The sequence below is a fragment of the Mustela putorius genome, unplaced genomic scaffold (genome assembly GCF_011764305.1).
Source record: "Mustela putorius furo isolate JIRA1106 unplaced genomic scaffold, ASM1176430v1.1 tig00003988_pilon_pilon_pilon, whole genome shotgun sequence".
NCBI classification, from domain to species: domain Eukaryota; kingdom Metazoa; phylum Chordata; class Mammalia; order Carnivora; family Mustelidae; genus Mustela; species Mustela putorius.
Window position 1 is genome coordinate 2,221,878 of NW_025422127.1, and position 22,857 is coordinate 2,244,734.

Genomic DNA, 22,857 nt, shown 5'->3' on the forward strand with positions numbered 1-22,857 from the left:
AGATCAAGAGTCACATGCTCTGCCGACTGAGCCAGCCAGGTGTCCTGTGGCTGCTATAATTTGGAGTGTCTGAAAACAACACATACTTATTCCCTCACAGTTCTGGAGGCCGAAGTCTGAAATCAGTGTTACTGGGCCCAAATCAAGTTGTTGACAGGGCCAGGTTCCTTCTGAAGGCTCTAGGGGAGAATCTGTTCCATGCCTCTTCCAGCATCTATGGGCTGTCAGTATTCCTTGGCTTGTTGCTACATCACTCCAGTCTCTGCCTCCAAGGTCACATTGCCTTCTGTTCCTCTGTGGGCCTTCAACTCTGCCTCTGTCTCTCTTATAAAGATAGTTGTGATTGCGGGCACCTGGTGGCTCAGTCGGTTAAGCATCTGCCTTTGGCTCAGGTCATGATTGCAGGGTCCTGGGATCAGAATCCACATCAGTCTCCCTGCTCAGCAGGGAGTCTGCTTATCCCTTTCCTCCTTGCTTATGCTCTCTTTTGCTATCTCTCTCGAATAAATAAATAAAATATTTTAAAAAAAGGTAGTTGTGATTGCACACCCATATTATCTAGTATAATCTCCCTGTCTCAATATCCTTAATTTAATCACAACTTCAGGGTACCACATGGGTTCCAGGGATTAGGACCCGGTATCTTTGGGGGCCATTATTTAGCTTATCACGTGCCATGACCGGTAGGTATCTCTCATAATACACATATTATATTATCTGCCTAGGAAGGGAATAGGGAAATAATTGAAGTCATGCGAGTTGTCACCATGGGACAGGCACCTTGCTTGGCTTCCAGCCTAACTTACCTTCTGTCTGCTTCCACGAGGCTGCTGCCTGTGTTTCACTGGTGTCTCAGACCAAGAGCAAAGAATGGCCTTCCAATGTTCAAATCATGATTTTCTTTAGAAAATTCCAGTGTGTTCTAATTGTGCTAAGGCCAAACAGGGAAAGGAAGATCTGGCCCACACATGAGCTGGACTTTAAGAGGGAATGCAGATCTCACGGTGTGATGGGAATCACAGTGAGGAAGCCGCAAGGGGAAGTGAAATTCTAGGGCAGAAGCACCATGGGCTTACACAGCCCTCTCTCTTTTCCAGCACACACAGCCATTGACAGTTTTTCTCTGAGGCCCTACCATGGAAAGTTTTAGATTTTGCTTTGATAAGGGAGGCTTTTCCTTTAGAAAAGTCGTTTTTAACCACTAGGTTGCCTCAGAGCCTGGATGGCTTATTCACACAGATTGTCAGGTCTCATCCCCAGAGTTCCTGACTTAATAAATCTGGACTAGGGGCGCCTGGGTGGCTCAGTGGGTTAAAGCCTCTGCTTTCGGCTCAGGTCATGATCCCAGGGTTCTGGGATCGAGCCCCGGATGGGGCTCTCTGCTCAGCAGGGACCCTGCTTCCTCCTCTCTCTCTGCCTACCTCTCAGCCTACTTGTAATCTCTGCCTGTCAAATAAATAAATAAAATCTTTTAAAAAAAAAAATCTGGACTAGGGCCCAGTAAATTTGTATTTCTAACAGACTCCCAGATGCTGATGTTGCCATTTATCTGGGGACCACACTTTGAGAACAATTCAGAGCTTTAGGGGGTCATGATGCTATGTGTTTTACCTTCTTAATGACCAATTATTTCAAACATTTCTCCTTGAAATCAGCTTGGGCTTCACCTTTTTCAGTGAGGCCACTTCAGCCTCCAGATTAGGGAACACCCCTCATCACTGTCCCCAAATACCTAGACTATACTTCTCCCATGGTACACAATGCCATCTTATTTCACTTGGTGAAGGCAGTACTTAGCACAGTGCCTGGTACATACCCAGCCCCCGGTAAGGATTCTGGAACTCTTTGTTGAACTAACCTGAATATTCTGGAATGACCAATGACTTGTAATTTTCATGCCCACCTCAGATTCCATTAATGGTCTTTTGTAGTCTTTGAATATATAGTAATTCCATGCTTCTGCAGGTCCAGTTCCCACTATCTGGTATTCTGTTCTTCCCCTTTCATCACGCAGAAATTTCCTCTTTATCCTTCAAGGTTCAAGTGAAACAGTCTCTCCTCATTGAAGCCTTCCTTGACTCCCTCAGAAACTCTCTGCCTCCTCCTCTCTACTTATGTAGCCCCTTGAATATCTCTCCTTTATAATTCTTTTTATTTATTTAAAAAGATTATTTATTTATTTGACAGAGAGAGAGAGATCACAAGTAGACAGAGAGGCAGGCAGAGAGAGAGGAGGAAGCAGGCTCCCTGCTGAGCAGAGAGAGCCCAATGCGGGACTCCATCCCAGGACCCTGAGATCACGACCCGAGCCAAAGGCAGCAGCTTAACCCACTGAGCCACCCAGGCGCCCCTATAATTCTTTTTTTTTTTTTTAAAGGTTATTTGTTTATTGATTTGACAGAGAGAGAGAGAAGAGAGCACAAGGAGGGGTAGCAGCAGAGGGAGAGGGAGAAGCAGGCTCCCTGCTCTGCTGGGATCACGACCCTAGCTGAAGGCAGATGCTCGACCCTCTGAATCACCCAGGCGCCCCTGTAATTCTTTTGAGTTGTGTTAACAATGATTTGCTTACTTGTCAGACTCACTCATTGTGAGCTTTTTTTTTTTTTTTTTGAAGATTTTTAAAAAATTTATTTATTTGACAGACAGATCACAAGTAGGCAGAGAGGCAGGCAGAGAGGGAGAGGGGAGGAAGCAGGCTCCCTGCCGAGCAGGAAGCCCAATAAGAGGCTTGATCCCAGGATCCTGGTATCATAACCTGAGCCGAAGGCAGAGGCTTTAACCCACTGAGCCACCCAGGTGCCCCTCATTGTGAGCTTCTGAGGCAAGCATCTGAGTCTTAATTTTCTGAGATTGTGCATGTAAGATGCTTAGCACAGTAGTTGCCATAAAAATGCTAACTTTCTTTGTTCTTCCTTGTGTCCTTCATGGATCCCCTGTCTAAAACAGGGTAGGGACTTCATGACTCTGTGAAAAAAATGGATGTAGAATTGAATGGTTCTGGTAGTTTGTATAATCATGTCCCCATTGTTGGACCTAGGAAATTAAAAACATTTTTTTTCCTTTTCCTCTCTGCTTCTTTATCCTTCAAAATATTCAGTAGAGATGTTTTTAAAAACTTGTTTTGTTTTCCTCCATGAGGGCACTGAAGTCATGTCTTTCAGTCAAAAGAGTTAACTCCTGGGGCGCCTGGGTGGCTCAGTGGTTTAAGCCTCTGCCTTAGCTCAGGTCATGATCTCGGGGTCCTGGGATCGAGCTCCACATTGGGCTCTCTGCTCAGCCGGGAGCCTGCTTCTCCCTCTCTCTCTGCCTGCCTCTCTGTCTACTTGTGATCTCTCTCTGTGTGTCAAAAAAATAAATAAAATCTTAAAAAAAAAAAAAAGAGTTAACTCCAGGGTTTGTATTTTCAGGCGTGAGCTTCAACATTTTGGGGTGAAAATTAGCATAGTTGAGCCTGGCTACTTCAGAACCGGAATGACAGAGTTGCAGCGGTGCCTGGAGAAACTCAAGCAAGCCTGGGAAGAAGTCCCTGAACATGTTAAAGAAGCCTATGGACAGAAGTTTTTTGATGCCCGTGAGCTTTTCTTTTCCTAAGATAATGGCTAACCTTGCCTGAGAAGGGGAAAAGAGGGTTGGTGAAGAATGGTGAAGATGGGCAGGTCCTCTGAGAACAAAACTCCTTAAACAAAGCCTTCGCAGGATAGGAGGTGTTGGGTAAGGTCCCATGGCCCTCATTGTTGGCTTGGTGATGGCTTTCATGGCTGAGAAGAGGTTGTATGGACAGCCTAGGGCCAATGCTCGTTCTGCCCTGTTACGTATGGGCTGGGCCATCTACGTACTAGGGAGGCAGGCTAGAGGCCTGGAACCTCTGGGTCTTGAGAGGGGTGTGCGCTTCTGTAGTCTGGTGGGACTGGTGTGGGAGGCCTGCACAACTGAGGTACAGCCTTCAGTATTGTCTACCCCTTTAGTAATAAAGGGCCCAGGCACAAACTCCATGCCTTATTGTTGGGGGAGGGAGGGGTGTGGGTAGAGAGGACTAGGTGAAGGCCAGCTTTGCAAGGCTTTATTGGCCGAGGCCAGAGACACGTGCAGTGCAGTCTTCAGGAGCCTCCTGGGAGTGAGATGGTTCAATGTCTGTAAGAATGGCATTCTTATGACTAAAAGGCAGTTTGGGGGTAGAGGTAAAGCAGCCTTCTTCATAGGAGTAAGTCATTCACCTTGGTGTGGGGTTCCATCTTCCTGGGGGAAGCGATGGTTTTTCTTCACACAAAGGAGTCAGCAGCTTGCCAAGGCCAAAGGGAGCAGCTCGCCTTTCAAAAGGGGACCCTGTGATGGGTGGGTCCCAGCAGCCCAGGCACTGGCTTTGAGTGATACTGTAGTCTGGAGAAAAGAAGGCAGACAGAGGTGCAGACAGAAGACTCCCGACCTCCAGCACTGTCATTCTGTCATTCACAGACATTCTGGGTGCATCAGGCCTAAGAGGGTCACGATTAGCAGAGGGGGGAAAAATTGAATCAAGAAAAAAGCTGTCACAAAACAGTACCTGAGCCTCTCAGAACTCATAGCAAGCTAGGGAAATATCGTTCCCAACATGGCAGAGGGCCAGCTGTAGTTATAAACTCTTCCCTGTCTAAGGTTTTAAACTGTATTAGGGAATTTTTTTTCCCATCTGGATACATAGAGTTTGACAATAGAAATTAAGAGGAAAATAGAATTTATTGCAGTGACTATACATAAAAATACATATAGATATAAAAGGAGATATATATATATATATGTCTGTCATGATTTAAAAGTAGTTACAGGATGCCTGGGTGGCTCATCAGTTAAGTGTCTGCCTTCAGCTCAGGTCATGATCCTAGGGTCCTGGGATTGAGTCCCGAGTTGGCTTGCTGCTCCTACTGCTTGTGGTCACGCTCTGTCATGCTCTCTCTCTGACAAATAAATAAAATCTTTTAAAAAAAGAATATAAAAGGAATTGGAATTGTTCAAAGAGTTGTTATCAATATAAAGTTGTTAATAAGGTATTTTTTATTCTTTTTCTTATTGGTCCTTTAAAATTGGTGTATATTTTATACTTAAAGCATATCTTAACTTGGATGCTAAATTTTCCTAGGAAATACTTCATCTGTAGATTAAGAAAATTTAGAGTCACTGGAGCATTATTTATAAGAATATAAATTACCTTATTAACAATTTCACAATGATAATAAATACTGAAATGGTAGTATTTTGGATATGGAGGATTAAATTATAACTATTTTTTTTTTAAGATTTTATTTATTTATTTGGCAGACAGAGATTACAAGTAGGCAGAGAGTCAGGCAGAGAGAGAGGAGGAAGCAGGTTCCCTGCTGAGCAGAGAACCAGATGCAGGGCTCCAGGAACCTGAGGCCATGACCTGAGCCAAAGGCAGAGGCTTTAACCCAGTGAGCCACCCAGGCGCCCCAAATAACTATATTATTAAAATTAATTTCATGTGGGTTTTTTTTCTTTTTTTGAGGATTTGATTTAATTATTTGACAGACGGAGTCCATAAGTAGGCAGAGAAGCAGGCAAAGAGAGAGGGGGGAGCAGGCTGGCCGCAGAGCATAGAGCCAGATGCGGGGCTCCATCCCAGGACCCTGGGATCATGACCTGAGCCGAAGGCAGAGGCTTTAACCCACTGAGCCACCCAGGCACTCCTCATGTGTTTCCTTTTTAAAATATTTTTAACTTTTAAATTTTTTTAAATTTATTTTTTGAAAAGATTTTTATTTATTAATTTATTGGACAGAAAAAGAAACAGCGAGAGAGGAATACAAGGGGGGGAGTGGGAGAGGGAGAGGCAAGCTTCCTGCTGAGCAGGAAGCCTGATTTGAGTCTCGATCCCAGGACCGTGGGATTATGACCCAAACTGAAGGCAGCTGCCCAACCATCTGAACCACCCAGGTGCCCCCTGTTTTCTTTTTTTTTTAAGTGGCAACTAGAAAATTTAAGATTACATATGTGGGTCTCATTATTATTTCTATTGGATAACACTGTAGATTATTCTGATTCATGGACAACTCCAAAAATACTAAAATGTTTTCCAGAAATAGATTTGAGTTTTATTTTTTTTTTATTTTTTATTTTTTTAAAGATTTTATTTATTTATTTGACAGAGAGAGATCACAAGTAGGCAGAGAGGCAGGCAGAGAGAGAGAGAGGAGGAAGCAGACTCCCCGCTGAGCAGAGAGCCCGATGTGGGACTCGATCCCAGGACCCTGAGATCATGACCCGAGCCGAAGGCAGCGGCTTAACCCACTGAGCCACCCAGGCGTCCCCTAGATTTGAGTTTTAAAATGAAAATTAATTAAAATTTAAAAATTCAGTTTTTAGTCATACTAGCTATATTTTAGGTCTTCAATAGCTACATTTGGCTAATGGCTGTCACTGGGAAGCATAGATCTACAGCCTAATCCTTGTAGAAATCAAATGTCGTTAGATTTCTGTGGCTGTATAGCAGGGTCTTAACCTTAAAATATAAGGAATAAAGATTTTATTTATTTATTTGACAGACAGAGATCACAGGTAGTCAGAGAAGCAGGCAGAGAGAGAGGAGGAAGCAGGCTCCCTGCTGAGCAGAGAGCCCAATGCAGGGCTCGATCCCAGGGCCCTGCTGGGATCATGACCTGAGCCGAAGGCAGAGGCTTTAACCCATTGAGCTATCTAGGCACCCCTAAAATACAAGGAATAAGATTGGTGCACCTGCGTGGCTCAGTTGGTGAAGTGTTTGCCTTTGGCTCAGGGCATGATCTCAGGGTCTTGGGATTGAGCCCTTGTGTCAGGCTCCCTGCTCAGTGGGCAGCCTGATTCTCCATCTCTCTCTGCCCCTCTTCCCCGCTCATGCTCTCTTTCTCTCTCAAATAAATAAATAAGATCTTGTTAAAAAAAACCGCAAGGAATAAGATGGCTGACCACCATTTCTCTGTTTGTATACAGATTACAATGGCGTCAAACAAGAGCTGTTGAAATGTAGCACAAACCTGAACCTCGTCACTGACTGCATGGAACATGCTTTGACATCTGTGTATCCCCGCACTCGATACTCAGCTGGTTGGGATTCTCAGTTTTTTTTCATTCCTCTGTCCTATTTACCTACATCACTGTCAGACTACATACTGACTAGGTCCTGGCCCAAACCAGCCCAGGCTGTCTGAAGAAAACTGGTTTGATTGCTCTCGAAATGAAGAAGACGAAAGTCCGAAATTGATACTTAGTGTCTCAGTACTCCTTATTAGGAACTAACATGTTTATAGTCCAGATATCCAAAGCTTATTCCTTGAGGAATTTTTACTATTTTAAGAATTTTTTGATGAGAATATTTCCAAAATACATCATTCTTCTTTGCCTGTTAAACAGAATAAACAGAAAATAATTCAACTTGTTTTGGTATTATTTCTTTATGTTAATGAATAGTTCTGGGCTATGATAATACTATTGCTTGAGGACTATTTAGAAATATATGGGCTTCTTTATCCTTATTTTTTTCCTATGGTACTTTTTTTTTCTACTCTGGTACTTTTAATAAATATTTCATTTTGCTTTCTTCTCTGCCAGCTATTTTTGATGATGTTTCTTCTTGTTTAAAAATAAAAGATTTTTAATTTTGTAAATGAAAATAATACACATACACATGCACACACACAGTTAAATGTTCCATTAATACTCAAAAGCTTAAAAATAAAAAACAACAGTTCCCCATGCTTCATTGCTGCTCCTCAGAGGTAAATGCTTTCAACTTTTACCTATTTCTTCTGGCATCAACCTCTATATTTCTATGTAATATACTGTTATTTCTTGATTTATTAAGTTTAGACATTCTCAATTGATTTCCCACTAAGAAAAATCCTGTTGATTTTCCTATTAGTTTATTTATACCACTTTCCTGACCATTTCCTGTATCCCAATATTTTAAATAAAATTTTATCTTATTTTCAGAATTAATAGTGTTTGCATTGTTAAGTATGTGAATATTGCTTACTGTTTAGTCAAATATTTTTCCTTTATAATACCATCTTTTTGTTTTTCTTAGAGTTAATTATTGCCTTGCTTTTTTACTTGCAGTATTTTAAATTTACTTTACTTTTTTTTGGTTCTTGCAGATGTCAGAACACTATCAGTAGTATTTTTAGATAGTTAAACAGATTATCATTCCATTTCAACTGATCCAATAAAGGATCACACTTTGATTTAGTTGTTATGTCCCTGTTCTCTGATTTAATCTATAATATTTTCTTCACTTCAAAAAAGAATCTTTTATAATACAGACATTTTTGAAAAGTATTAGTTATTTTGTAAAGCATGTCCTCATGATCAGATCTGGGTTATGCATTTTGGCAGAAATGCCACAGAAGTAATACGGAGTCCCTCTCAATGCATCATATCAGTGGGCATAGATGTCAGTTTATCTCATTATTGGTGATGTTTTTAAGTTTGAACCCTTGGTTAAAATAGAGTCTGCCAAGGAGCACCTGGGTGGCTCAGTTGATTGTCTGCCTTCATCTTAGGTTGTGCTCCTAGCATCCTGAGATCGAGCTCCACATTGGGCTGTCAGCTCAGCAGGACATCTACTTCTTCCTCTCTCTGGCTTGTGCTGTCTCTCTCTCTCTCAAATAAATAAAAATCTTTTTTTTTAAAAAAATGGAGTCTCTCCACTGTAAAGTTAATTTTTTTCTTTTGTAACTAATAAATAATTCGTGAGGATATTTTGAGATTATCTAAATGTCCTGTTCCTCATCAAACTTTTACCTACTAATTTTAGAATTATTAATGATTCTTTTTAAAATCAGTTACTACTATGATGATTATGAATGATTTTTAACTCCCTCATTCCATCTACATTTACAAGTTGAAATTTCCATCTCCTTTATTTTTGTATTTATTATAAGAATGGACTCATGGGGTCACCTGGGTGGCACAGTCAGTTGAGCCTCTGCCTTTGGTTCAAGTAATGATCCTAGAGACCTGGGATTGAGCCCCACGTTGGGCTCCCTGCTCAGTTGGGAGTCTGCTTCTCCCTCTGCCTCTCCCCCAGCTTGTGCTCTCTCTCCCTTGCTCACTCTCCCTGCAAATAAATTAATAAAATCTTTAAAAAAAAAGGAATGGACTCATGGATTATTAGTTTAATTAGTTATAAGCCATTTCTGTCATTATGTATTTCGTATTTTTAGAATTCTTATATTTGTACAACTTTATTATTATTTTTAAAAGATTATTTATTTGAGAGAGTGTGAGAGGGGGAAAGAGGGAGAGGGAGAGTGAATCTCAAGCAGACTCCATGCTGAGCGTGGAGCTGATGTGGGGCTGGATCTCACAAGGCTAAGATTATGACCCAAGCTGTAATCAAGAGTCAGTTGCTTAACCAACTGCTTTTGGCTGTGCTTTACCATTAACTCCAAGTGCCTGTGCATTCGTGTGCCCTTCTAGGACAAATTGGCACCAGCCACAGTGTGGCAAGACTCTCCCCCAGAGGATCAGCATGGGTCGGTGCCTCGCTGGCTTCCTAAAATTTGGAGTTTTGAAACCCAGCTAGTGGACCTCAGATAAAATATAGGAGCACTGCCCTGCTGGGTGAGCAGATGGCTTGGGCAATGACAGGGTGAAGGCAGGGATCTAAGGGGATCATGTGCCTGGGACACATGAGGGGTTATTGTTCACTCTTCTGTGAGGGCTTCCTAAACAGTGGTGGTGTGAACTTTGCCTGCCCCCAACCCCGCCCCCTATCAGCACAGTGCCCACAGTGGAGGCTTGAGCCGATTATACCAAACCACAGCCCCCTGCTAGGGCAAGTGTGCCTGAGAGTCAGAGTAGCAGTGGGCCCTCCCCCAGAAGACCAGCACAAACCCCCCACACGCACCAAGTCTACTGACCATAGAGTGCTGCAAAGCTTCAGCTCTGGGGCAAATAGGAAATAGAGTCTAACCTCTTTTAACAAGCAGACCAAAGCACACCCAGTTAGAACCTGCCACACACTAGCAAGTTCCCAACATTCTCCAACTCAGGCAAGGAGAAACACACACACACACACACACATACACACATATACACACACTCCTTCCTCCAGTTCCTCCACCCTCCACCCCTGCCTGTGATAACCATGTATCTAAACTCTTTTCTATGAGTTTGGTCTCACATATAAGTGAGATCATACAGTATTTGTCTTTTTCTGACATGCCTTCGAGGTCTATCCATGTTGTCACAAATGGTAGAATTTCCTCATTTTTTTATTGCTGCTAATATTCCATTATATATACACACCACAACTTTATCCATTCATCCATCCACAGACACTTAGGTTGTTTCTCTGTCTTGAGCAATATCAGTAATGTTGCTATGAACATGGGAGTCCAGATATCTTTCAGAGTTAGTGTTTTTATTTCCTCTGGATATATTACCAAAAGTGGAATTGCTGCGTCATATCGTGGCTTTATCTTATTTTTTAATTTTTTGTGGAACTTTCACCAGCAGGGCACAAAGATTCCCTTTTCTCCACATCAGTACTAGCATTTGTTATCTCTTGTCTTTTTGATGATGAACATTTGAATGGATGTGAGGTGATACGTCACTGTGTGTGTGTGTGGTTTTGTTTTGTTTTTTTTTAAGATTTTATTTATCTATTTGACAGACGGAGATCACAAGTAGGCAGAGAGGCAGGCAGAGAGAGAGGAAGGGAAGCAGGCTCCCTGCTGAGCAGAAAGCCCTATGGGATGCGGGGCTTGATCCCAGGACCCTGGGATCATGACCTGAGCTGAAGGCAGAGGCTTTAACCCACTGAGCCACCCAGGCGCCCCTCAAGTTAATTTTTGTGGGTGGTATTAGATAAAGGTCCAGTTTTATTTTTTACATATGAATAATAAATTTTCCCAGCACTATTTATTGAAGAGACTATCTTTTTTCCAGTAAGTATTCTTGGCTCTCTTGTCAAATATAAGCTGATTGTATATGCTTGGGTTTATCTCTGGGCTCTTGATTCTTTTCCATTGGTCTAGCTGACTGTTTTTATGTCTACCATAATGTTTTAATCACTATAGCTTTATAGTGTAGCTTGAAATCAGGAAGTATGATGCCTCCTGCTTTGTTTTCTTGGGATTTCTTTGGCTATTAGGGGTCTTTTGTAGTTCCATATATATCACAAAGTTTTATTGTTAAATGGAAAGAACTTGAAGTTTATAAGCAAGAGAAACAATGATGGGGTTCTTGGCTGGTTCAGCTGGTACAACATGTGACTTGATTTCAAGGTTGTGAGTCTGAGTCTCACATTGGGTATAGAAATTACTTTAAAAAAAGAAAAGGAAAAGAAAAAATAATAGAAAGTAGACAGGGGAAGAAGAGAAAAAAAAAAGAGACAAACCAAAAAACAGACTCTTCTTAACTACAGAGAACAAACAGTTACCAGAGGGGAGGTGGGTGTGGGGGATGGGTGAAACAGGTGAAGGGGATTAAGAGTGCACTTACCTTGATGAGCACTGAGTAAAATAGAAGATTGTTGAATCACTGTCTTATATACCTGAAACTAACTTGACACTGTATGTTAACTATAATGGAATTAAAAATTAAAAAAAATAAAGAAGGCCTAAATATAAATGAAGAGATATACCATGTTTACAGGTGGGTCAGAAGACTCAATTCTCAGGGGTCAGAAGACTCAATTGTTAATTCTCTAAAAAAGTGAAGAAAAGAAAAAAGAAAAATGGACAGAGGAAACGAAAAGCTGAATGACTAATAATTATATAAAATATATTCATTTTCACTAGTAATCAGAGAAATGAAAAGTAAAACCACAGAGAGATATAGTTCCACATCCATAATACTGCCAAAAATGAAAGTCAGCCAATATTAGGAGAGAAGATTCTACACTTCTATGCAAGATTAATTTATAGAGCCATTTTGGTGAACAATTTGGGAAATACCTGATAACGTTGAAGTGCATTTGCCCTATGAATCAACAATTTCACTTCTAGATACAAATCATAAATATCATACATTTACACAAGAAGACCTGTACAAAAATCTTGAGTATTCTATTGTTTGAATCATGATAAATTGGAAATAACTTATCTGTCAATTTACAGGATAATGGATAAATTGTAGTATGTTCATACAATGGTTGGTTGATCTACCTGTCATCCACCTATCTATCTCTCCAACCATCCATCCATCCATGTGATTGTTAACATGAATCTTCATGAGGATTAAGCTATATATATCAATGTGGGTAAAATTTAAAAACATAATGAGTGATAAAAATAAGTTGCAGAAGATCTGAACAGTAGTATATCTTTTGTTTAAAGTGTTAAAACTTGCAGAAAGTCCTATATCTTGCTTATGGATATAAATATATATAGTAGAAGAACTAGTATGTTTATGAGAATAATAAACACTAAATTCCTGGTTTTAGTTACCTTTGTGGATTGAGGAAGGGTATGTTGGAGATGTCAATTGAACTAACATTATATTTCTTAAACTACATGTTAGTAGTTAAGTAGGTTAGTTATATAGGCATAGGTGTTAATATTCTTTTTTTAAAGATGTATTTATTTATTTAAGATTGAGAGAGCATGGGGTAGGGAAGGGCAGAGGGAGAGGGGAAGGAAAATCCGAAGCAGAGTCCCTACTGAGCATGGAGCCCAATGCAGGGCTGGGTCCCAGGTCCCTGAGATCATGGCCTGAGCTGCTCAACTGACTGAGCCACCCAGGCATCCCTAATTAATACTCTTTTTACTATTTTGTAGGGCACAAATATTTAATAACAAAAATGAAATTTAAAGAAGTCATAGTCTGTATAATCTCAAACTATAGGAACTACATCCTTACCCATTACCATACCTTGTGTATAATAAACAGTCAAAAAGCACATCTTGAATGTAAAAAACAAACCACATTTTTTCAACAGGGAGTAATAATTTGAATCTACTTTTCTAGGTTCTCCTTTTAGTAGATACCATTGGAAATTTTATCGTGCCCAAATATGGTTTTAAAAAATATGTTTAAGTAGATCATTAACAGAAACTCCTATTTATCTTCTCGATTGGTTTAGTAAAGCATTACAAAATAGTCCTTGCTGAGGAAACCAATCAATAAATGTGACAGTAAAATTTTAACCTCTAGGACCTTGCATCTAGTAGTCATTAAATAAATATTTGTTGAATGAAGCAAATACAGGAAGTATAATATTATGTGAAGTGTAAAGGCTGTTTTTCTGATGCTTTGAGGGGAAACTTTTTTTGAGAAGTTAGCAGTTGTGGGAATAAAAATCCATTTAATTGCTGACTGGAACTCGAAAGAGTGCGCACTCTCTCTGCAGGTTTAGGAGTTTTCCCATGGCTACACTATTTTGCACAGCTGACATTCATTTAGGTGCGCTGGGCAGGATAAACAAAACATTGATCTTTCTGTTAATGAAAGGCTTAAGCAAAACCTCTAAGTCATTAACTTCTTATCTACATAGAAAGCTGTGTCCAAGAACATTATCAATTAAAAAAGAAAATAGCATGTATATTATGAAAGCTCTGTTATAATAAGTTTACACATAAAAAATAAATTTATACATGTATATATACATACATGCAAGCATGTAGTTTGTGTGGGAGAGAGAGAGAGAGAAATAATCCCAATTGTTGGTTTGTCTCAGAGGCAGGATGGGGGTTGGAACTAAACTTTCTGCATTGCACACTTTTGTAATATTTGAATTTTCTATAATTTATGTTGTGTTTATGATGGGGATATTTTATATTTCTATTTCTGGCAGGCCAGAAAACCAGTCTATTTTTAAAAAAGATTTTATTTATTTATTTGACAGAGAGAGATCATAAATAGGCAGAGAGAGGGGGAAGCATGCTCCCAGTTGAGCAGAGAGCCTGATTCGGGACTCCATCTCAGGACCCTGAGATCATGACCTGAGCTGAAGGCAGAGGCTTAAACTACTGAGCCACCCAGGTGCCTCGAAAACCAATCTATTAATCAGTGTGGTGAGGTTCTGGTTCTTAGGGAGTAGGACAAAGCACTGAGGTGCTTTTTACTCGGGGTTGATGATAGGGTGGGAGTTGGGGAGAGCATTACCCAAAACTTCTGCAATAATTTAAGGGACAAGCTGATGCTCTTACCACCTGTATAGCTTCTCATTGCAAGAGAACAAAGTAGAAAGGTCTAGATGTTTTCATACTTTTCAATTCCAGTTAAAGGAAGCCAAGCCCTGGAATGGTTTTCAGGGTTTCTCTTGATCTGGACTATTCACCCCTGAGCCCCGCAGTTAACTACCACTCTCCAAGTGGAGGCAGCCCGTTGGTAAGAAAGTCTCAAGTCCCCACTTAGGGCACTTTCACCTGTTGCTTGTGGGAATGTACATTGCTTCAAGCCTGTTGGGGGCGTTTGATTACACATCATTAGAATTTGTAATGTTTTAAATACTCTTACATTCAGCAATTTAACCAAGACTTTAGTCTGTGGGTATAAAGTATGGGCCAAGCAATGACTTAGCTACAAGGAATGCTTGCAGCTGCATTTTAAAAATATAAGCAAGAACAAATGAGAAATAATTTTAATTTCCAAAAATGCTGAAAAGCTATAAGAAAAATGAAGCAACTATATTATATACTATTTAATATATATATATTCCCAATATATTTAATAATATTAAATATTTCACAGGTTTAAGAATATTTAATTTATATTTATATAGTATAAAGTAAATATATTAATATTATTAAATAAAATGATCAAAACTTTATATTTAGGGGTGCCTGGGTGACTCAGTAGTTAAGCGTCTGCCTTCAGCTCAGGTCATGATCCCAGAGTCCTGCGATTGAGCCGTGCATCGGGCTCCCTGCTCCTCGGAAGTCCTGTTCTCCCTCTCCCACTTCCCCTGCTTGTGTTCCCTCTCTTGCTGTCTCTGTCAAAAAAAATAAATAAAATCTTTAAAAAAACAAAACAACCCCGGGGGCCTGGGTGGCTCAGTTGGTTAAGTGACTGCCTTCATGTGAAGTGTGTAAACCTGGTGATTCACAGACCTGTACCCCTGGGGATAAAAATATATGTTTATAAAAAGATAGTCTCTTCAATAAATAATATGGGAAAACTGGAAAAAAAAAAAGTGACTGCCTTCAGCTCAGGTCACGATTCTGGGGTGCAGGGATCAAGTCCTGCATTGGGCTCCCTGCTCAGCGGGTAGCCTGCTTTTTCCCTTCTCCTCCCCCCTCCTGCCCTCTCTCACTATCTCTGTCTCTGTCTCTCTCTCTCTCCAGTAAATAAATTAAAAAACAAAAAAACCCTTTATATTTAGTATAATAATTTTATAAATATATTCACAAAATTCTTCATAAGTAAAAAAAGACTACAAAACAGTCTGAATATTGTGGTCTACTTTTTATTTTATTTTATTTTTAAAACTATTTTATTTATTTATTTGACAGAGATCACAAGTAGGCAGAGAGGCAGGCAGAGAGAGAAAGCGGGAAGCAAGCTCTCCACTGAGCAAAGAGCCCAATGTGGGGCTTGTTCCCAGGACCCTGAGACCGTGACCTGAGCCGAAAGCAGAGGCTTTAACTCACTGAGCCACCCAGGAACCTCTAATTTTGATTTTAAAGAAGGATACTCATGGGGTGCCTGGGTGGCTCAGTGGGTTAAAGCCTCTGCTCAGGTCATGATCCCGGGGTCCTGGGATGGAGCCCCACATTTGGCTCTCTGCTCAGCGGGGAGCCTGCTTCTTGCTCTCTCTCTGCTGCCTCTCTGTCTGCTTGTGATCTCTGTCAAAAAAAAATAAAATCTTAAAAAAAAAAAGATACTCGTGTGGAATATCTGGGTGGCTCAGTTGGTTGAGTATCCAACTTCTGATTTCTGCTGAGGTCATGATCTCAGGGTCAAGGGATCAAGCCCTTTATCAGGCTCCATGATCAGCTGGGAGTCTGCCTGAGATTTTTTTTCTCCATCTCCCTCTGCCCCTCCCCCATCACTCTCTCCCTAAAAGTAAAAAATAAATAAAAAGGGATACACAAGAGCACACATACACTCACACAGATAAAGAAAAGTCTACAAAATGGAAGAACACCACAGATCTGGTTCTCTCCTTACACCTACATTAAATAAGGGTTTGGAGTTGTATTATGGGTTTTTTTTTAATCTTTTTTTTTTCTTTTAAGATTTTATTTATTTATTTGAGAGAGAGACGGTGAGAGAGAGCATGAGCGAGGAGAAGGTCAGAGAGAGAAGCAGACTCCCCGTGGAGCTGGGAGCCCAATGCGGGGCTCAATCCCAGAACTCCGGGATCATGACCTGAGCCGAAGGCAGTCGTCCAACCAACTAAGCCACCCAGGCATCCCTTGTATTATGGTTTTAAATAATGTCCCAAATCCTGTCCCTTAGTGCATGCTATCTCTCCCATCTGGAATGATCTGCCCAAGTGGCCTCTCCCTCTTGAAAATTCCTGTGGCACTTCATCAACACTGTTACTATTCCTGAGCTGCTTACTGTTTTCTAGCCACCACCTTCTCTCTCACAGTGGATTATAACATTCTGGAGAGGGACCAGGTACCTGGTACACAGGGCACGTGGCCCTGGGTCTAGCCGCATACAAATACAGTAAATATTTGTGCAATGGGTTGGATATAAACAATTTTCAGGCACCAATACGTCAGTTGAACAAATCTTAACATGGCACAGCATATTAAATCTTTGTCTTTGACTTTCAAGATAAGCTGTTTGTTTTAAACTCCTGTCAAGGAAGGACAGGGACAAGGGCAGAACGGTGGGTGTGCACATCTTCAGTGGAAAACTCGGTGGGATGTTTTCAAGGTTTTGAACATAGAAAAATGTTAAGGATATAATGTCGATGGGAAAAAGAAAACACATGTGAAATGGTATATAGTTCCAAATATAGGGTGGCCAAATAATTTATTGTTGAAACCGGGACATTTTTGGGAATGAAAGTTGGTGCTGAAATACTTAAAATTATATGATTTTTTATTGATTTGAAACCCTTTTGGGAGCTTCCCAGGTGAAATCTAAAACTGGCCCCGAGCGCAGGGGAGAGACTGAAGAAAGAGGCAGGCCACTTCAGGGGGGCGGGTGGCAGTTTTAATAAGCAAAAAGAACTTCCATATGAGGCTTGTCTTAGGCGGCAGCAAGACGAATGGATCCCTGCATCAGCTCACTGCATCTGAAGAGTTTATAAAGAGGCCCATGCTGGGTTCAGTCACGTATATCGTGCATGTGTTGTCAACACCACATCGCTATCTCAAGGCTGTGTCCTCGGAGCAGCCCCTGGGAGCGGGAAAGTCAAGGGGAACCCACATTCCAAGCACAGGGGAGGGGGCGAGGATCCTGTGATCACTGGGGCCCACCTCACGGGTCAACTGGTGGTCATGTCTTTTCAATGACATATAATTCACATACCATAAAAATCACTCATTTGAAGTGTACAATTCAGTGGTGCTTAGTATGTTTATAGAGGTGTGCAACCAGTGTCTAATTTCAGAACATTTTCATCTCCCTCAAAGGAAATCCTGTACCCAAAGTATTTATTTCTTTGTTTCCTTTAATTTTAACATTTTTTACTGTGAAATATAATGTACATACAAAGAAATACATACATATACGCATATATATATAATTTTTAAGTATATGTATAATTTAATAAATAACTATAAAGTGAATACCCCTGGAACTCTCACTTTGGTCAACATTTGGAGCACTGCTACCCAATGCATACTATCCTCATTTGACCATCTAGAGGGACACACTACCCAGACTTTTGTCAAAATAATTTCCTTGGTTTTCTTTTTAGTTTTTAGTCGAACTACTCCCGATTTTCTTTCCTTTCTAAAAATTAAGGTGTAATTGACACGTATCATACCACATAATGATCTGATATTTGTATGTATTGTGAAATAATCACCACAGTAAATCCAGTTAACATTCCTCTCCATATATGATTACAAAAATTTTTTCTTGTGATGAGAACTTTTAAGATCTCTCTTAGCAACATCCAAATATGTGATACCGTATTATTGCACCGTCTTAGCTATAGTTACCCTGCTGTACGTTACATCTCCAGGACTTACTCATTTTATAACTAGAAGTTTGTACCTTTTGCCTCCCTTCATCCACTTCTCTGTGCAGCCCCGCCGGGACACCCACCACACCGGGCAACCACCAGTTCGTTCTCTGTATCTATAAGCTTGGTTTTTGTTTTTGTTTTTAAGATTCCACGTGCAGGTGAGATCTTATAGAACTATTTTTGATGTATTCCTAAAAAATAGAGTCTTGTTTCACCTATTTTAATTCTCCCACATCTTGCTTCTCTTACCCAGCATTATGCTTATACAATTTGCGTGTAGTGTTGTACATGGAAGTAGTTTCTTCATTTTTATTACTGTGTGTTCCAACTCATGAGGATTTTCTAGCAATCATTTGGTTATTCATTTGTGGAACAACTATCTTTTGATGAGAGAACTGTCAGCAGAGGACTTGATATTTGTTGAGACTTGCTTCATGGCATACTATATGTGGTCAAGTTTTACACAAAGCATGCATTTATTTTACTTCTTTTTAAAATTATTAAAAAAAAATTATGGGGTGCCTGGGTGGCTCAGTGGGTTAGGCCACTGCCTTCGGCTCGGGTCATGATCTCGGGGTCCTGGTATCGAGTCCCGCATCAGGCTCTCTGCTCAGCAGGGAGCCTGCTTCCCTCTCTCTCTCTGCCTGCCTCTCCGACTACTTGTGATTTCTCTCTGTCAAATAAATAAATAAAATATTTTTAAAAATTATTTTAAAAAACTTTAATTCCAGCATAGTTAGCATACAGACTTATATTAGTTTCAGGTGTACAATACAGTGATTCAGTTCTATATACTACTCAGTGCTCATCGTGATACATCTACTCCTAATCCCCTTCACCTATTTCACCTACCCCCCACCTACCTCCCCTCTGAGAACCATTATTCTCTGCAGTCAAGAGCCTGCTTTTTGGTTTGCATTTATTCCTCCGTTGTTTTACTTCTTAAATTCCACGTATGAGTGAAAGCATATGGTATTTGTCTCTCTCTATTTCATTCAGCATTATACTCTCTAGTTCCATCTATGTTGTTACAAAAGGCAAGATTTCATTGTTCCTTAAATGGCTGAAGAATAGTCCATCTTACAGTATACCATATCTTCTTATCCATTCATCTACTGATGGACTTTTGGGCTGCTTCCATAATTTGGCTGTTGTAAGTAAAGTTGCAATAAACATAGGGTGAATATATCTTTTTGAAATAGTGTTTTTGTATCTTTTGGGTAAAATACTCTGTAATGGAATTACTAGAACAAAGTATTTACTTTTTTTTTTTTAAGATTTTATTTATTTATTTGACAGAGAGAGAGAGAGAGACAGCGAGAGAGGGAATACAAGCAGTGGGAGTGGGAGAGGGAGAAGCAGGCTTCCCGCTGAGCAGGGAGCCTGATGTGGGGCTTGATCCTAGGACCCTGGGATCACGACCGGAGCTGAAGATAGACGCTCAACCGACTGAGCCACCCAGGTGCCCCTAAGGTATTTACTTTTTAAATTAGTTTTAATTTTTTAATTTTTAAAAATCTTTAAAATTTCTTTTCAGTGTTCCAGAATTCATTGTTTATGCACCACACCCAGTGCTCCATGGGTATTTACTTTTAACATCAGTTTTGGCACAACAAATTTCAGTAGTTTAGTTCAGTTACTCTGTATATAAATCAAAATATTTGTAAAAGTTGACAGAACTTTTTTTTTTTTAAGATTTTATTTATTTATTTGACAGAGAGAAATCACAAGTAGTTGGAGAGGCAGGCAGAGAGAGAGAGAGGAGGAAACAGGCTCCCTGCTGAGCAGAGAGCCCCATGCGGGACTCAATCCCAGGACCCTGAGATCATGACCCGAGCCGAAGTCAGTGGCTTAACCCACTGAGCCACCCAGGCGCCCGACAGATAGAACTTTTACATTAGTTGGTAGCAGATCACAGCTTGTTGGGAAGCAATCATTAATGATATATGTCCCACAACCAAGACCAAGTGCATTTCTCCACTGCAGATTTTTAATTTAGTGAAAACATTGTTCTCATCATGACACTGAACTCTCTCTACTTTTGTACTTGTAATTATTACTGCCCAAAATAATTTTATCTTTAATGTTGGATTTTTTAAAAAGATTTTTATTTATTTATTTGACATACAGAGATCACAAGTAGGCAGAGAGGCAGGCAGAGAGAGAGGAGGAAGCAGGCTCCCTGCTGAGCAGAGAGCCTGATGTGGGGCTCCATCCCAGGACTCTGGAATCATGACCTGAGCCGAAGGCAGAGGCTTTAACCCACTGAGCCACCCAGGCACCCCTAATTTTGTTTTTTTTTTTTTTAAAGAAGAAATCATATTTTTTTTTTAAAGATTTTATTTATTTAACAGATAGAGATCACAAGTAGGCAGAGAGGCAGGCAGAGAGAGACGAGGAAGCAGGCTCCCCACTGAGCAGGGAGCCCGATGTGGGGCTCGATCCCAGGACCCTGGGATCATGACCTGAGCCAAAGGCAGAGGCTTTAACCCACTGAGCCACACAGGCGCCCCATAATGTATTTTTAAGCTGAATTTATTGTTCCTTTTTCAATGTTTCATGTTTTCATCTTTGACAGAATTAACTTCAAAAACTTTACTTTCATTTTAATAATTGTATAAAAAAACAAAGCATTATTGTAATTAATTCATTTTCTACTTGAGCCACATGATAATACTGACATGAAATGGCATTATTAGCCATTAGTGAAATTCTTCTGTTAATGAGTTGACACATCAACAACTGTGGTTTCATTTATTGCATGTGGATGAGAAAACTTGGAATCAAAACTGTCATTTGTTCAAAATGCAGAGTGACTCTTCACACAGTGAGATGGAAATGTGTCATCTGCAGTTGCAGGTGTTAAGTCTTTGTCTTTGAGTACAGTCCTCATAAAATAATGGCACATGATGTGGAGCTCAAACTCGCAATGCTCAGATCAAGAGCTGCATGCACCACCAGCTGAGCCAGCCAGATGCCCCAATAAGGCTAACTTTTCAAGAAGATATAGATGTTTCTTCAACCTTCCTGGGTTGGTCAGTGGTATTCTTAAGGCCTCTAGGTGTCAACAAATATTTGCAAGTTTCATTAGCTTTTTATTTTTTAAAAAAGATTTATTTATTAATTTATTTGACAGTGATCACAAGCAGGCAGAGAGGGAGGCAGAGAGAGAGAAGCATCAGACAAGCAGATGTCCAAGCACACTTGGTGTGTTGTTTTATCATTGAACACCCTGTGAAGATTTGAGAAAAGAGAGCTGTCTTCATTCTGGGTTTTTGGTAGATTTAACTATCTGAGAAAGCAAGAATTCTCTTCAGTGCTACTAGACAAACATGGCAGAAGGTATGAATACAAAGTGAACTCTTCTAAATCCATTTGTGTTTATGTTAATAATAAATAAATAATAAAAATAATAAAAAAGGAAAAACCCTGGATAAATGTTAAACCGTCTATGACACTGTGGCCATAGGCATGAGCGAGGACTGCCTCAGTCTAATCAAGATGTATAGTCACCTTACAAGGGTCCTAGTAAGGGTTCTCTTGATGTAAGCAACAGAAACTATATTTGGTTAACCCAAATGAAAAGATGGTTTATGGGAAGAATTTTTTGGGGTAGGGGGTAGAGCTCAAGGCTAAAGAGCAAGGCTTGGAGAGTCTCAGTAGCAAGAACTCATTGATGGGTTTGTCAGAGTGCCACTCTGAAATAAATGGGTCTTGATCATGCTCTGTGTTTGTACTCCCTTGTACTCCTCAAAGTCAAGAAAAAGAGACAGAGAGAGAGAGAGATAGATTTCAGCTGGTCTAACCTGCGGTACTATGCCCACCTCTTGGTTAGGGGAGGGCAAGGTACTGGCATACACACACCCATCTAGCCTGCAGCCCATGAGAGGTGATTCCCTGAGGAGAAATCAAGATGCAATATTTACTTATTTATTATTATTATTTAAAGATTTTATTTTTTTAAGTAATCTGCACCCAATATGGGGCTTGAACTCATGATCCTGAGATCAAGACTTGTGTGCTCTACTGACTGAGCCTGCCAGGTGCCCCTCAAGGTGTTATATTTAAAGAGGAAGAATTAGAGCTGGGTAGTCAAAAACCAAATGCCCACCATATCCACCACATTTTTTTCCATCTGACTTATGGTTTTCTCCATCACAGTTCTGCCATCAGTCTAGGTGTCTTCAGTGCCCATGATGATGATATGATATCCTAGTTTCACACTTTTTCTTTCTTTCTTTTTTTAAAATTTATTTTTATTTTTTTTAAAGATTTTTATTTATTTATTTGAGAGACAGAGATCACAAGTAGGCAGAGAGGCAGGCAGAGAGAGAGAGAGAGATGGGGAAGCAGACTCCCTGCTGAGCAGAGAGCCCGATGCAGGGCTTGATCCCAGGACCCTGAGATCATGACCTGAGCTGAAGGCAGCGGCTTAACCCACTGAGCCGCCCAGGTGCCCCAAGAACCGTGAGTTCTTGACCTGAGCCGAAACCAAGTGTCAGTCACTTAACTGATGGAGCCACCCAGGAACCCCCGAACTTTCTTGATCTCCCCAGCTTCCATGACTGTTTCTGTTTCAGGCAGCCACAGGTCATTAACTCAGACTGGACTTTTAACATCCCTTCTCTGAAGCCTTGTTTCTTTTTTTCTTTTACATGATATTTCTAGGTCTCTCAATTTTGTCCTCCTAAATCCCTGTTCTTTGGCCTCATGTATTCTGTAGGTCCACTGACACTTTCCTTCACTTCCCCCAATCTATCAACTGGCTGTTGCCTTCACTTTCTTCC

At 40.4% G+C, this 22,857-nt stretch overlaps 1 protein-coding gene across 2 annotated transcripts in view; it reads left to right on the plus strand.

The window, feature by feature from the left end:
- Positions 1-7,401, plus strand: part of HSD17B6 (hydroxysteroid 17-beta dehydrogenase 6) — a 39,534-nt gene extending 32,133 nt beyond the window's left edge. For both annotated transcript variants that reach the window (XM_004773159.3, XM_004773160.3), the window contains exons 4-5: positions 3,408-3,571; positions 6,961-7,401. In XM_004773159.3, coding sequence (XP_004773216.1) covers positions 3,408-3,571; positions 6,961-7,178 — 382 coding nt within the window. In that variant the 3' untranslated portion in view covers positions 7,179-7,401. The remainder of the gene's footprint in view (positions 1-3,407; positions 3,572-6,960) is intronic.
- Positions 7,402-22,857: the final 15,456 nt, after the last annotated feature.